The sequence below is a fragment of the Gracilinanus agilis genome, chromosome 1 (genome assembly GCF_016433145.1).
Source record: "Gracilinanus agilis isolate LMUSP501 chromosome 1, AgileGrace, whole genome shotgun sequence".
NCBI classification, from domain to species: domain Eukaryota; kingdom Metazoa; phylum Chordata; class Mammalia; order Didelphimorphia; family Didelphidae; genus Gracilinanus; species Gracilinanus agilis.
In genome coordinates, this window is record NC_058130.1 from 21743128 (window position 1) to 21756799 (window position 13672).

The 13672-nt window shown below is 45.4% G+C and overlaps 1 protein-coding gene across 1 annotated transcript in view; it reads right to left on the reverse strand.

Moving 5' to 3' along the window:
- Positions 1-1613: 1613 nt before the first annotated feature.
- Positions 1614-13672, reverse strand: part of CFAP20DC (CFAP20 domain containing) — a 233565-nt gene continuing 221506 nt past the window's right edge. Inside the window, exon 17 of the mRNA XM_044660109.1 lies at positions 1614-2217. Within this exon, the coding sequence (XP_044516044.1) occupies positions 2105-2217 (113 nt within the window). The 3' untranslated portion in view covers positions 1614-2104. The remainder of the gene's footprint in view (positions 2218-13672) is intronic.

Genomic DNA, 13672 nt, shown 5'->3' on the forward strand with positions numbered 1-13672 from the left:
CAACAATGAATAATTGCCTACTGTGTGCTAGAAACTGAGGATACAAAGAAAAAACTGAAGCTGCCAGTCCCTGCAGGGAGGGATAGAGGCATAAAGGGAGGGAACTCCATGTCTAAGAACATGGAGATGGAAGATGGAATGTTATTTATGGGGAACAGAGAGCATTAGTGCATCCGTCTGGGCAAGACGTGAGGTGGGCTTGGAGGAGGACGGTGGCCATGTGAGAGACAGTATGGGTGAAGATGGAAAAGGTGGAGCACTTCTAGGTGCAATAACTCAATCCTCCTTAACTTGGAGAGAGACTTAGTGGAGAATTGATCTATGCCATTGAGTATTAAAAGGAAGGATTATGCCCCAGGACCAAAGCAAAGGGTAGAAGACAGAGGAAGACAGACATAGGCTTGACATCCAATCCTTCCTGACCATTGGCGTCCTCCAAAATCAGAATGGGCTGCTTCGAGAGGCGCATACGGGTCTTGAAGCACAGGCTGGGTGATTGCCAGTCAGGTACAGGTTGGAGGGGTTTCTGTTCAGGAATGGGTTGGACCCGAAGGCTGTTGAGGGTCTTCCCAAATTTGAGATTTGGAGAGAGGATTCACTGTCTCCCTGTAAACAGGAAAATCCTGGCTGGTGGGTCATCCCAGAGTTATTCTTTATGATCAAAAGGATTAAACTTTTATGATCAGGGATTCAGCTCTAAATAATTGATCATCCCTTGAAGAGCCGGTCCAATCTACCATTTAAATTAAGAACACATTTTCTACTCTGAGCTGTTAACACTAAGTGACTACCATCAAGAGCCTGAGCCCACACGCCCATCATTTTTCATTTCAAAAGGCACCTTCCTTTATTAAAAAATTGCCTTATTAAATAAAAAAAATACAGCAGTGAATGTAAGTATTTCCTCTGACTCAAGATGAACACACTGGGCATCCACTGGAAGGCCATCTTCCCCAGGGCTTCAGGCACACGCCAGGTTTCCTCATCCTGCAGCTGCATTGCTTGCAGACAAAAGAAAGGCTCCGGACCTCTCCCAAGCCTGAGAGCGCCTCTGGGGACTTTCAGATGAGGATATTCCTCCATTAAAAAGCCAAGAATTGCAAGAGAATTGGTGGACAAATTCCACAAGACGCCATTCTGTCCATCTCTAAAGAGAGACCCAGCTGGGCCATCAGGGTGGTGTCTGGCAAACCTGGAGGAATCCATGGCAAAAGGGAACAGCAAGGCCACATGGAGGCGCTTCCTCTTCTTGGTGACTAAGGAAAGGTCAACCCCACCAGCAATATTCTGACCAGAATGTAGGGGATACATACACGCACACTCAGAGACACGCAGAGACACAGAGACATACACAGGCACAGACGTGCATGCACCCAAAGCAACTTAAAAGACTCTTCTTTGGGGGCAGCTGGGTAGCTCAGTGGATTGAGAGCCAGGCCTAGAGACAGAAGGTCCTGGGTTCAAATTTGACCTGAGACACTTCCCAGCTGTGTGACCCTGGGCAAGTCACTTGACCCCCATTGACTACCCTTACCACTCTTCTGCCTTGGAGCCAATACACAGAAGTGACTCCAAGACAGAAGGTAAGGGGTTAAAAAAAAACACTCTCCCCATTGACTATCACACTTTATTTTCTTTCTGGTAATACAAATGTATAATAAAATAGAAGGTGCCCAAGTAGGTTTTTTAACAGGTAAGAAAAGAATACAGTTTCTGGATATCAAGCCATCATTTACACATTAACACTGCAAAACATACGAATTAATAACTCTTAATTGGCTTACATAAGAATTATAATTGGAAAGAAAAGAAATCAACTATTTGCTAAGAACAATAAGTACAAGCCCCCGGGGGCGTCCCAAGGCTCGCCATCCTCCTCTTCTTTCAGGGGGATTTAGAGGCGGAGGAACAAACTAGGACGGAGGCAGCTATTTTGGCCTCCCAACAGTAGGTACAAATAGATTTGATTCTCCACCAAACTGCATTTGATTGAAAGTGACCACGCGCTGCGCCACCTGTTGGGAAGCCTTGACAAAGCGCTAAAGGATGCGTTTCCTGCTGTCCTGCCTGGGGGGCTGCTTCCTGCCCGATGGGGGGGCGACGATTAAGCCAGTTCGTAATATTTGCCGGTCTGGGGATCGAAGTAGCAGTTCAGACACGGGTCGTACAACAGGGTCAGCACTTCCTCGTCTTCATCAGCACTTAAGTCGTCTTCGCCTGTGGGAAGGAGTAACAAAGACGTGAGCCGGGAACCATCCCTCGCCAGGGGAACCTCGGCCTCTTCACCCCTTTCTCCCTCCCCAGCCACAGGCGATCTCCTCTTGGGCCGGACTGCCCACGTGAGCCTCTGGCCCACACAGGAAGCAGGATGGACCCCGCGCCCCTTCATTAGAAGAGATGGAATCCTTGGGGATCCCCTACGGTCAACTCTGTGCTAAGCACCGATTTCTGGGGCTTCCAGGGAGGGGGTCCTTCCTTCTCCTGTTAGAGGAGGTGGGGGATGGGGGAGGCTCTGAGCCGGGCCATCAGGGCAGCTGATGCCATAAGGATGCAGGGGATGCCAGGGCCACCCCCATTCCTGGGAGCACCTACAGCCCCAGGCCAGCCCTGGGACGCACTGGCATTAGATGGGAGAGCAGCTGGAGCTGGCCCCCAAGAACAAACTGCCGGGCTCCCTTTGGGGGCCACAAGAGGAGCCAGCAAAGGACACAGGAAACACACCAAACCCCAAACCTCCCCCTCGGGGTACCGCGCAGAGGGACCTTCCCTGTCCCAAAGCCACCTCTCCTCCAGGGCCAAGAGCTCCGTGACTCCAAAGGTGGGGGGGAAGGAGAGCACCTGTCTGGAAGCCTTTGGGCCTCAGGCAGGGCCAGGAGATCCCAGCATGGCCACCGTCAGGGCCCCCGGAAGAGTGGGTCAGGGCTTCTTCCTGCCACTGTAGTGCCCTGGGGAGGACGCAGAGCTGGGGGTCAACGGAGGGGAGTCTCCAGGCCTTCCCTTCACCACCTTCCCTCCTGCTTAGGCCTGGCTTTGCATGGAATCCTGGGCCCCCAGTGGGAGAGGCTCATACGGCCTCAGGAAGGCTACTTAGCCTTGTTTCCTCCCCTGTAAAACGAGGGGCTCAGCCTGCCCAGAACCGAGGTGCCCCCCCCCCAAACTTTCTGCAAGCACCAAGGGATCTGCTCAGCCACAGGCGGGGTGATGGTGGTGGTGGGGGACAGGCCAGAGTCTGGCACGTTTCCTATTGGCGGTGTCCCCGGCCAACGCCCTGGGCAGGGTCCAATGAACTCCGTAAGGCGGGAGCTGTTTGGAGCCCGCCTCAATTTTACTACAAAGCCTCAGCCTCGGGTGTCTAACGCCAGCTTCTGCCCTTCACCTCCTGTGCTGTAAGCCAAGAGCCTTGGCCCGAGGAAAAGAGACTTCCCCAATCATCCTCTGCCTGTGGAGGTTCATCATTTTGAGTCACCCACATGTTGGGGATCTCCGGCTCCTCCTTGTCGGGACTCAGGAATGCTTCCGGGAAGACTCCGAGCTTTGGGGTGCGGCTGGCTGTTTATGGCTCTCCCTGCGCTTGGCGGAGACATTGAGGGGTTCGCAGCCCCGAGGGAGGAATCGAGGCCTATCCAAGAGCTCGTCGGGAGTCCTCCCAGGAGCAGAGCGGCAGCTGGCGGCGGGGCCCAGACCCTGCACTGGGCAGCAGGGAGGGACGGGAGACGCCTCATTCCCAGACACTTTATTATCGAAAACCCGAGGAAGGAGGGCGGCCGGCGACGCTCTGAACTGGTGTTTCTATTGCTTTCATGTGTAGGAAACCGAAGTGCGCGTCTGCCTCTGTATGGCGTGCCCGGAAACTCCCAATGCTCTAAGGAATACCGAACTGTCCTATGGACACTGCATGGACCTATTGGATATACAGCTGTATTACGCTTTATACACAACAAATACCATGTACTAATACTAAATATTCTACTTTTAGTGTATATCACGTACAACTGTGTGTGTTGGAGGCAGAGCCAGAGAATGGGGGGACGGGCAGGAAGCGCCCGAACCAGGACGCCTCCCTGTTGGAAAATCCCAGAAATGAAGAACTTCCTTATTTTGGTGCCTGTCTAGGATGGGGAAGGCGGCGCGCCCCAACGGAAAGAACCTGGGACTTGGAGTCAGATTCACATTCTTCCTCCGATAGGGATCACTTGGGGGGTCCATTAAGCAAATGTTTCCCCAGAGCTGGTGCAGGGGGTAGAGCGCTGGCCCCGAGTTCTGGTCTGACCTCAGCACTTACTAGCTCTGGGACCCTGGTACGTCCCTTCACCCTGTTTAACTCGGTTTCCTCATCTGTAAAGCAAGGGCCACCCTGTAGGGCAGCTGGGAGGATCGAATGAGGCCTATCTGTAAAGAGCACACAGAAGGCACCTCTGTGAAGGCTTATTTCCTTTCTCCCTCCATTCCCCGACTCCATAAGAGGGTTTCTACCTGCTAGCCTCAGAGGATTTCTGGGATCAGCGGGCTTTGTAAAGTTCAAAGGACCTTAGAAATATTATTAATCTATTAATAAGCCAATTTTTATATTTATTATAATTAATATTATATCATAATTATTATAATTAACCTAATAATAATTTCTTAAGAGCCTCCTATATGCCAGGCACTGAGTCTGGGAGATTTTAAACATATATTTGGTTATTTTGATTATTTTATAACGGGACTACCATGTGGGCCGAACCTCGGGGAACTAACCAGGGGAACAACCCAAGGAAGCCGGGTCTTGAGCAAACTGGGGTGACCCGACCCACCTTTGACACTGAAATGTTCTAATGTCATCAAAGGATTTTGTTTTGGTTCTAATGTCGTTTTTAGAGACTTCCACTAACATCATTTTGCCATTGTAATCACAATGTAATGAAATTATAATGTCATTAAGCAATTACCATTATGATGTCAAAGCAATGGGAAATGTTATGAAAAGTAATTACCAAGCCTGGGTACTACGAAACTTTCAATTACATTCTTGGATCACACGCAGTTTGTTTTTCCTCAAAATGGTAAATTGCTTTATTTCAGGCTGGGCCACGGAACCTAGACAATAATTTATTAACAACATCCCCCCCCCCCCCCAAAAAAAACCAAGAAAGCCCGGATAACATTTCCTGCTACCACTTGGAGAACATTTAGACCAGGGTCCAAATGAGGCTTTTTACCTTTTTTCCCATAATAAAACTATTTCTTGTTAAATAAAATTGCCTTTCATTTAATAATCAATTCATCAAGTTTTAGTCTCATCCTCTTTGAAATTGGTTAATGGCAATAACAGAAGAAAAACCAACTCAACCGTTGCTAATGCTGCGCTATTGGCTGCCTGCCCATCTGTCTGTTAAGAGTCATTCCTCCAGTTCACTTACTCTTATTGAAAGTCAATTAAAGTAAATAATTAATTATCTACGTTTAAGCATTAATAACAGTAAAAAAAGAGCAGCCACACTGCCCCCAAATCTATCACATTTTCAACCTAGACTGCCACTTGTGTGGAAGGCCAGCTCCTTTGAACACTTTGGAATTTTTTTACTTGTCCTTTCTGACTCTGCCGTGTAAAAAAATGGGGCCCAGGGATCCCCCTCTCTCCCATGTGGATCTCAGAAGTGAGGGACTCCTTTTCCACGTGCACACTAACACACTTGTTCAAACTGTTCAAAGGGGAAGGATATCCGTGTGGGGCAGCTTGAGCTGCAATCGATAAAGATGGTGTTCGGAGAGCAGATTCTCCCAAATGCCATTTCACTGAATCTGAGGCTTTCTGACTCTGCGGCGCATCCCTCGAGCACAGCGGCATCACCTTGGGTAAAGTTTGCTCTGAGTTGTGTTGTGCTCCCAGCAGATGGGAGCCCAGGGTTAGAACAAGATAAATGAAAGGCTCAGAGATGATTTCTTTGACAATACAGAACTGGAATCGTATTGCCGCCTGGAAAGCAAGTGAACGACAGGCAGGGAGTATTGATTGTTGTTTGGGCGTCAGCTGGAGAGCGGGTACATCTGACGCTGTGGAAGCCAGAAGCAATTTCTATTCTGGTGAAATGGCACTTAAAAGAGAATTCTGAAGGTTTGCTTCATCTCGAAGTATCCATATTTCACCGTGTAAACAATTTCTTATAAAGGCAGCGCCAACTTCTAAAAGGATGGCGTCCCCGAAGTCCGTTAATCAACCTTCTAACATCTTCCCAGAGAAGGGAGTGGGAAGCCTCTCCTGACATCACCCGAAAGACAGGCAGTGGCGTAAAGGAGGGAGTCAGCACCGGAGCCAGACGGTCTTGAATTGGCCCCCTGTGCTCTAAGAAGCTCGGCAGGCCTGTATGATGCAGCAGTGGAGGAAGTTCCCTGGGAGTTCTTTCTGCCTCAATTTTGGCTGGCCTTGGATAAGTTACTAAAGCTCTCTGAGCCTCAGGAACCACATGGGCACACAGGGCTGTGCCCTCCTTGCGGGGCCACTGCTAGTGTGTGCCAACTGAGAGCAAGCCTCCTTGGGGCAGGGGGTTCCTGTCTGCAGGAAGGTCCCCGTGATGCCGTGGCTGGTCCTCAGGCAGCAAGTACTCAGCCTCGTCCATCTCTGGCCAGTCCACAAAGCCTTTCCAGCCCAAACATGGCATGGCAGACCATTATCCCCCCCACATGGACTCTGTGAGCTCTTCATCACTTCTTCCGCCTCACGATGAGGCATCTGAGCAGGATGTGAGTGGACAGGAAATATTTCCAGCTGAAGCCACACTGCCCCAAATCCAACTCAACTACATTTAACAGACCTTACGGTACTGTTTCCATGAAAAAGTGAAGTATAAATTCCAACCAGGGGCACAAGCCTACCTCCTAGGGGGTGTCTGCCCACCCACAAAGCCATCCCACCAATTCTTGAATCCATCTGGAGTGCAGATTTCAAGCTGGAAGGAGTCCCAGAGGTCCCTGAATCCAACCTTGCTTCACAGATGAGGAAAGTGCGGGCCTGAGAAGCCCAAGTCTCAGTCAAGGCTGGCTCTTCCTCTGGACCATGATGTCTCCCTCCCCTCATGCTCCTTTATGTCCTGCCCTGTCAGCATTTCTAAGGAGACATCGATCATGAGGCAAGCACTGATAAGTCCCTACTATGTCAGGTATTAGAGACACAAAAATAATTCCTGCCCTCAGGGAGCTTAGAGTGGGGAAACATACACCCCTATAGATGCAAGGGCGTGAATGAAGGATGAGAGAATCATTCTCCAGGTCTTGTTCTGAATTAGGAATGAAGGTTACTTGTCCTTAAAAGGGGCTGCGAACGCCCCTGGATGGTATTTACAGCCCTTTTCAGGCTCATTCCCACAGACCTCTTAACCCTCACCCACCATTCCATCTCCCCTCTGAGTCTTCAAGCCTGGGACACCCTCCCTTCTCACCTCTGCCTCCTGCACTCCCCAGTTCTCACACAAGCCCCTTGCTCTTCCCCTAGGTGTCAGTAGCCATTACTGTCCCCCCACATTACTCTGGGTTTATAATGTATTTTGTAATACTTATGGATAAAACCAAAGTTTCTTGAGGGCTGGGGCTTTTCAAACCCAAAGCCTTTCTAGCTTAGTAGACCTTCAGCAGATTTTCAGTTCAGCTGATATGGTCTTCAGGGGATACCGGTCCCCCCTAGACCCCAATATGTTTCCTAAATAGATTTAAAGCACATCATGGTGGCACACAGGCTTCAGAATAACAGCTTCCCTGTTCTTGAGATCAACTTTGCAAAGATTCACTTCTAAAAGGCCTCTGAGTCTGGTGGCCCATCAGAGTGTGGAGAGGAGCCCAGGTTCCCAAAACTATGCCAATGGGGCATGAGCTTCGGCAGAACTAATCCCATGCAAAAGGCTCCAGGGACAGAGCTGGCAGCCAGGCCTTGCTAAGGAGTAGCTCAACACCAGAAGGATTTTCACTTTTCCACAACAGAACCTGTAAAACTAACCAGAGAGATTGGGCTCAGGCCTGGCATGGGGAGTACCCACACAAAAGAAATCACCTACCCTGGAGGTAGACAGAAAAGAGCAAATGTCAAAAGCCAATCATCAACCCTTCTTCAAGCCCAGGTCACTGCAGTCATTTTCTTGAGTACTTTCTGTAATGTTTGAGTCTTTTACTGATCAGGCAACAGAAAACTCTCTTTTTCTCCACATAGGCAGACAGGAATACAAGCTGGCCTGTAGGGACAGTAGGAGTCATAAAGTAGGAGGTGGACAAGGCACCCGCCTGAGCATGGGCAAACACAACTGCTGTGCCCTATGGATAGCTCCTACCCACTGGAGGAGGCTCATTCCCCTCCTGATACTACAGAAGTCAAGGCAAGTCTTGGCTTTCCCTCTTCTTACCAGAGGCTTGTCTGGGTCAGGGTTGGAACCCCTGAGCTCTACAGCCCATGTCTGAAGATGTGTCGGGTGTTCTAAAATGAAATATTCATTAGGTGTCTTTCTTTACCAAGACAACCCCTGATCCTTGCCAGCAGTAGCAAACAAACAAACAAAACCCAAAGCCCCAAATACTGAGCACGGCTCTAAAACCCTTGAGTTGTAACAGCCCAAGAATCGATGAGATGAGGGCACCATTCCAAAGAAAGGAGGCCCCTTTTTGTAGTGGACTTGGCACAAGGAGGCATGAGGACAACAGAACTGACCTGAGCATTCCCATAAAAATGGGAGGACATCCAGAGTCTAGCGCAAATTCACTCAGTGAGGACACAATTTCTTCCATGAACGTCTTTCTTCCATATTACTGGGGTCCAGAGGAGACTTCCTGAAGGCCTTATCAGCTGAACAGAAAATCTACTGGAGGTCTACTAAACTAGAAAGGCTCTGGGCACGGGCAAAGTAATGGATGCTGTTTTTACAATAGTAGGTGATAAAACTTGTCTAGTATGAATGAATAAAAGGCAGTTATTTAAGCTCTGACTGTATGCTAAGCCCTTTGTTAACTACTGACTACTGTGGGGCCAGCAAGCAGAGGGAGAAGTTTTAATAAGACCAGTAACTTAAAGAAAGTCTGGAGACTATTTCTTGGATGCCTAGAGAAATAATATGCTGTGCTGAGAAATATCAGTATCAGACACTTGGAAATAAAGAAGCAACACATCCTACATGACTTAAGATGCCAGATTTAAAGAGAGGCCTGCAGGAGGCTGCTGTTGGATGAATGTCACAGAGATATTCTTCCAAGGAAAAGATGACTCTGTATCCCTTGGAGCACAATGATTTGCAAACAATAAGTCATCTCTAAATGTCTACTGAATGGAGTTAGAAGCTGTAAAAGGGAATTCTTTGTTCTCTTTGTCCATTCTGAATTTACACTTGTGAAAGAGAATCCTTCATTCCCTTTGTTTATTTTGAGTTAATACTTTGGTTAACCATATCTTAAGTACCCCTACCTAGTACCTCACCAGTCTGGGAAGACAGGATTAACTCTCCTTTGTCTACTTCTGAATTGAATCAACAAAAGCTTGAACTCCCTACTTAGCACTAGGTGGAGGAGCTCTCTACCTTTCACCTCAATCAGCAAGGAATCTGTGAACCCTTTTGATAAGTATTCACTTTTCCAGAAGGTGAGAAGTGGTTCCCACAAACACTGCTCCCTGGGTAATGCTGAGCAATTTGGAAGCTCTGACTGGCCCTTGTGAAGAGGGGAAGGGATAAGAACCCACTATAAAAGGCCCTGAATTTCTGGGGCTAAGGGAGTTGATTCCAAGAAGGAAGTCAGCTTCAAAAAGGAGTTGGACTTCAAGAGGGAAGTCAGCTTCAAGAAGAAGGTTGGCTCAAGGAAGAAAGTCAGCCTCAGGAATCACCTTCAGCTCGAGTCATCATCTTGACCTGCCGCTTGGAGGAACTTGGGTAAATGGATAGCTTGCTGGCTTTCCCTTCCTATCTTCTGGAGAGACTTAAATTCCGGTTGAAGGTCAACAAGTCCAGGCTGAGTAGAGCATTTAAGCAATATTTAGTTAGATAAGCTAATGTCTTCTTTACCCTTTTGTATTTCTCTGCTTTCATTCTTTCTACCTCTTTTGTAAATCAAAGCTATTAAAGTCATTTTGACTTTGAAGCGGCAACTACCATATTATTTATAAATTTCATGTATTTTAATCAAAGCATTACAATTTAATTCTTATTAAGCCCCATCATAGAAATAAAAATGATTCCAAGGAGCTGGGCCATGTACCGGTGGAAGAACTGCCTAGACCAATGGAATCACAGAGCCCCTGAAATATTGGGAGTATTGTTTTGCTTTTTTAGCCTCTTAACTCCTGTCTTAGAATCAATCCTAAGTATCAGTTCTAAGGCAGAAGAGCATTGGAGTTAAGTGAATTGCTCAAAGTCATACAACTAGAAAGTGTCTGAGTCCATATTTGATCCCAGGTCCTCCTGATTTCAGGCTAGAGTCCTCTATCCAACACTGAGCCACCAAACTGTCCCTGGAATATTGTTTTTTTAAAAAGGAAAATAACTAAGTAAGGAGATCTAGCAAGTCCATCTCAAGAGGAGACTGAACTGGAGGATGTTTGCGAGTGGTTTTCCAAATGGAAGAGATACTGTTAACAAGTTGATAAAATCAGCGAGGGTCTCATTGGGTCCACTTGTTGAGGGAGTGAAGGCTGAGGTTGTTCCATAGAATTATGGGCCTGGGGTTTGAGGACTTGGGGATCACTCAGTGGAGCACAGGGCTGAGTCAACAAAGCAAAGACCAAAATGAGGCAGAGTTTATGGGACTGAGTCAGTCAGTGAGCATTTATTAAGCCCCAGGCCTTCTCTGATAAAGGCTTCATTTCTTAAATGTATAGAGAATTGAGTCAAATTTATTAGAAAATTAAGTATTCTCTAATTGACAAATGGTCAAAGGATATGAACAGGCAGTTTTCAGATGACAAAATCAAAGCTGTTGATAGTCATATGAAAAAGTATACTAAATAACTCTTTATTACAGAAATACATATTAAAACAACAGCTATCAGATAGGTCAATATTACAGTAAAGGAAAGTGATAAGCATTGGAGGAGATGTGGAAAAACTGAGAAACTAATGCATTGTTGGTGGAGTTGTAAACTGATCTAACCATTCTGAAGGGCAATTTGGAACTATGTCTAAAGAATTATAAAACTGTCCATATCCTTTGCTTCAGTCATACCACCACTTGGTCTATATCCCAAAGAGAGTAAAAATCAAGAGGAAAGGACCTATTTGTACAAAAATATTTATAGTAGTTCTTTTTTTTGTGGTGGGAAAGAATTGGAAATTGAGGAGATGTCCTTCAATTGAGGAACGGTTGAACAAATTGTGGCATATGATGGCAATGGAATACTATTGTGATATAAGAAATGGTCCACAGGATGATTTCAGAAAGAGCTGGAAAGACCTATATGAACTGATGCAGAGTAAAGTAATTAGAACCTAGAGAACATTGTATATAACAATAGCAACATAGTTTGATGATCAATAAAGTTAAACTATTTATATTCCTTTATGGGAAGATGATACATGTAACTCCTAAGAACTTTATCATTAGTTGGGCAGTTAGGTATCCACATAGATGAAGGACATGAGTGTGAGTCGATAATTTTGGGAGGATCTCTCTCTCTCTCTAAAAAGAAATGAAAGGTGTGAGAAAAAGGGATGTGCAAGGAGAAGGAGAAATGGAGAAGCAGAATAGGGGAAAACTGGCATGCAAAGAAGAACCTTCAGAGTGGAGGACAATATGGGGTGGGGAAGGTAGCAGGTTATGTTTGAACCTCACTTTCATCAGAACCAATTCAAAGGAAGAACATACACACACATACACACACACACACTCAGCTGGATATGGAATTCTATCTTACACAGTAGGGAAATAGCAGGGAGAGTTGATAAGAGATGAGGGGGGTGGTGGAGGATAAAAGGGAAAGTGAATTAAAGGAGGCAGCAGGTAGAAGCAAAACAGACTTTTGAGGAGGGACAGGATAAAAACAGAGAGAGAGAAGGATAAAAAGAAGAAAAGAGGATGAAGGGAAATGCAAAGTAATCATAACTGAATGTAAATGGAATGAGTTCACCCATAAAACAGAGGCTGATGGCAGAATGGATTAGAAACCAGAATCCAACATTATGTTGTTTATGAAGACAAGTTTGAAACAGAAAAACACACATAAAGGGCTAAAGTAGAATTTATTATGCTTCAGCTTATGTAGAAAAAGCAGGGTCCCAGGTAAAGAAAAAGTAAAAAGAGATCTAATGAAAAGAGATAAGCAGGGAAAGTACATTTTTGCTAAAAGGTACCACTGACAAGGAGGCTAAAAAAAAAAAATTAAAGGAAAATTTCTCAATTAAAGGCCTCATTTCTCAAATATATAGGAATTGAGTCAAATTTATAAAAGTAAGAGCCATTCCCAATTGATAAGTGGCCAAAAGATATGGATAGGCAGTTTTCAAAAGAAGAAATCAAATTTCTCTATAAGTTTATGAAAAATTTTCTAAAAATCAGTATTGATTAAAGAAATGCAAATTAAAACAACTCTGAGGTACTACCTCACAACTATCAGAGATAACAAATGTTAGAGGGGATGAGAAAAAATAGGTATACTAGTAAACTGTTGGTGGAATTGTGAACTGGTCTAAACATTCTGCAGAACAATTTGGAAGTATGCCCAAAGAATATAAAACTGTATACATTTTATCTTACCAATGCCATTACTAAGTCTGTACCCTAAAGAGATCAAAGAAAAAGGAAAAGGACCTGTATGTATGCAAATATTTATAGAGTACTGGTAAATAAGTGGAAATTGAGGGGATTGCTTATTAATTGGGGAATGTCTAAATAAGCTGTGGCATATGACTGTGATGGAGTACTACTGCGCTATAAAAAATGATGAGGGGAGTGGTTTTAGAAAAACAAAATGAAACATGGCAAGACTGAATATGAACTGATGCAAAGTAAAATAAGAGGAACCAGTGGGTCATTGTGCACAACAAAAGCAATGTGGCCAAGATGATCAACTATGAATGATTTAGCTACTCTGATTAATACAATGATGCCAGAAAGGAGTCATGAAAAAAATGCTATGTACCTTCAGAGAAGACTGGTGAACTCTGAGTGCAAATGGAAGCACAATTTCTGCCCGCTATTTTTCTTGCTTTCTTGGTGATATGGCTAATATGAAAATACGTTTTACATGATTTCATTTATAACTGCTCTCATTTTGTAAGCCTCCTGGGTGAGAGGAAGGATGAGAGAGAGTTTGGAACTCAAAGTTTCAAAAGAAAAGAATTTTAAAAATAAACAATATTAAAACAAAAACAAATCAACAAAACAAAAAACTTTTCCTTTTCCTCACCTTCTAGGATGGGTTAAAGTTTTGGGAGTGGTGACGTAGGTGTAGTGGTGTAGGCTCATCTTTTTGTTATTAGAAGGATATATACAATTAGCACCCCCATTCCTCCTAATTCTCAACTCTGGAGTTGAGAGGGAGAAAGGGAGAGAAAGAGGAAGAGAGAGAGAGAGAGAGAGAGAGAGAGAGAGAGAGAGAGAGAGAGAGAGAGATAGAGAGAGACAGACAGAGAGACAGAGACAGACAGAGAGACAGAGACAGACAGACACAGAGACAGAGAAATAGACAGAGAGACACAAAGAGAGACACAAAGCGAGAGAGACAGAGAGAGAGAGA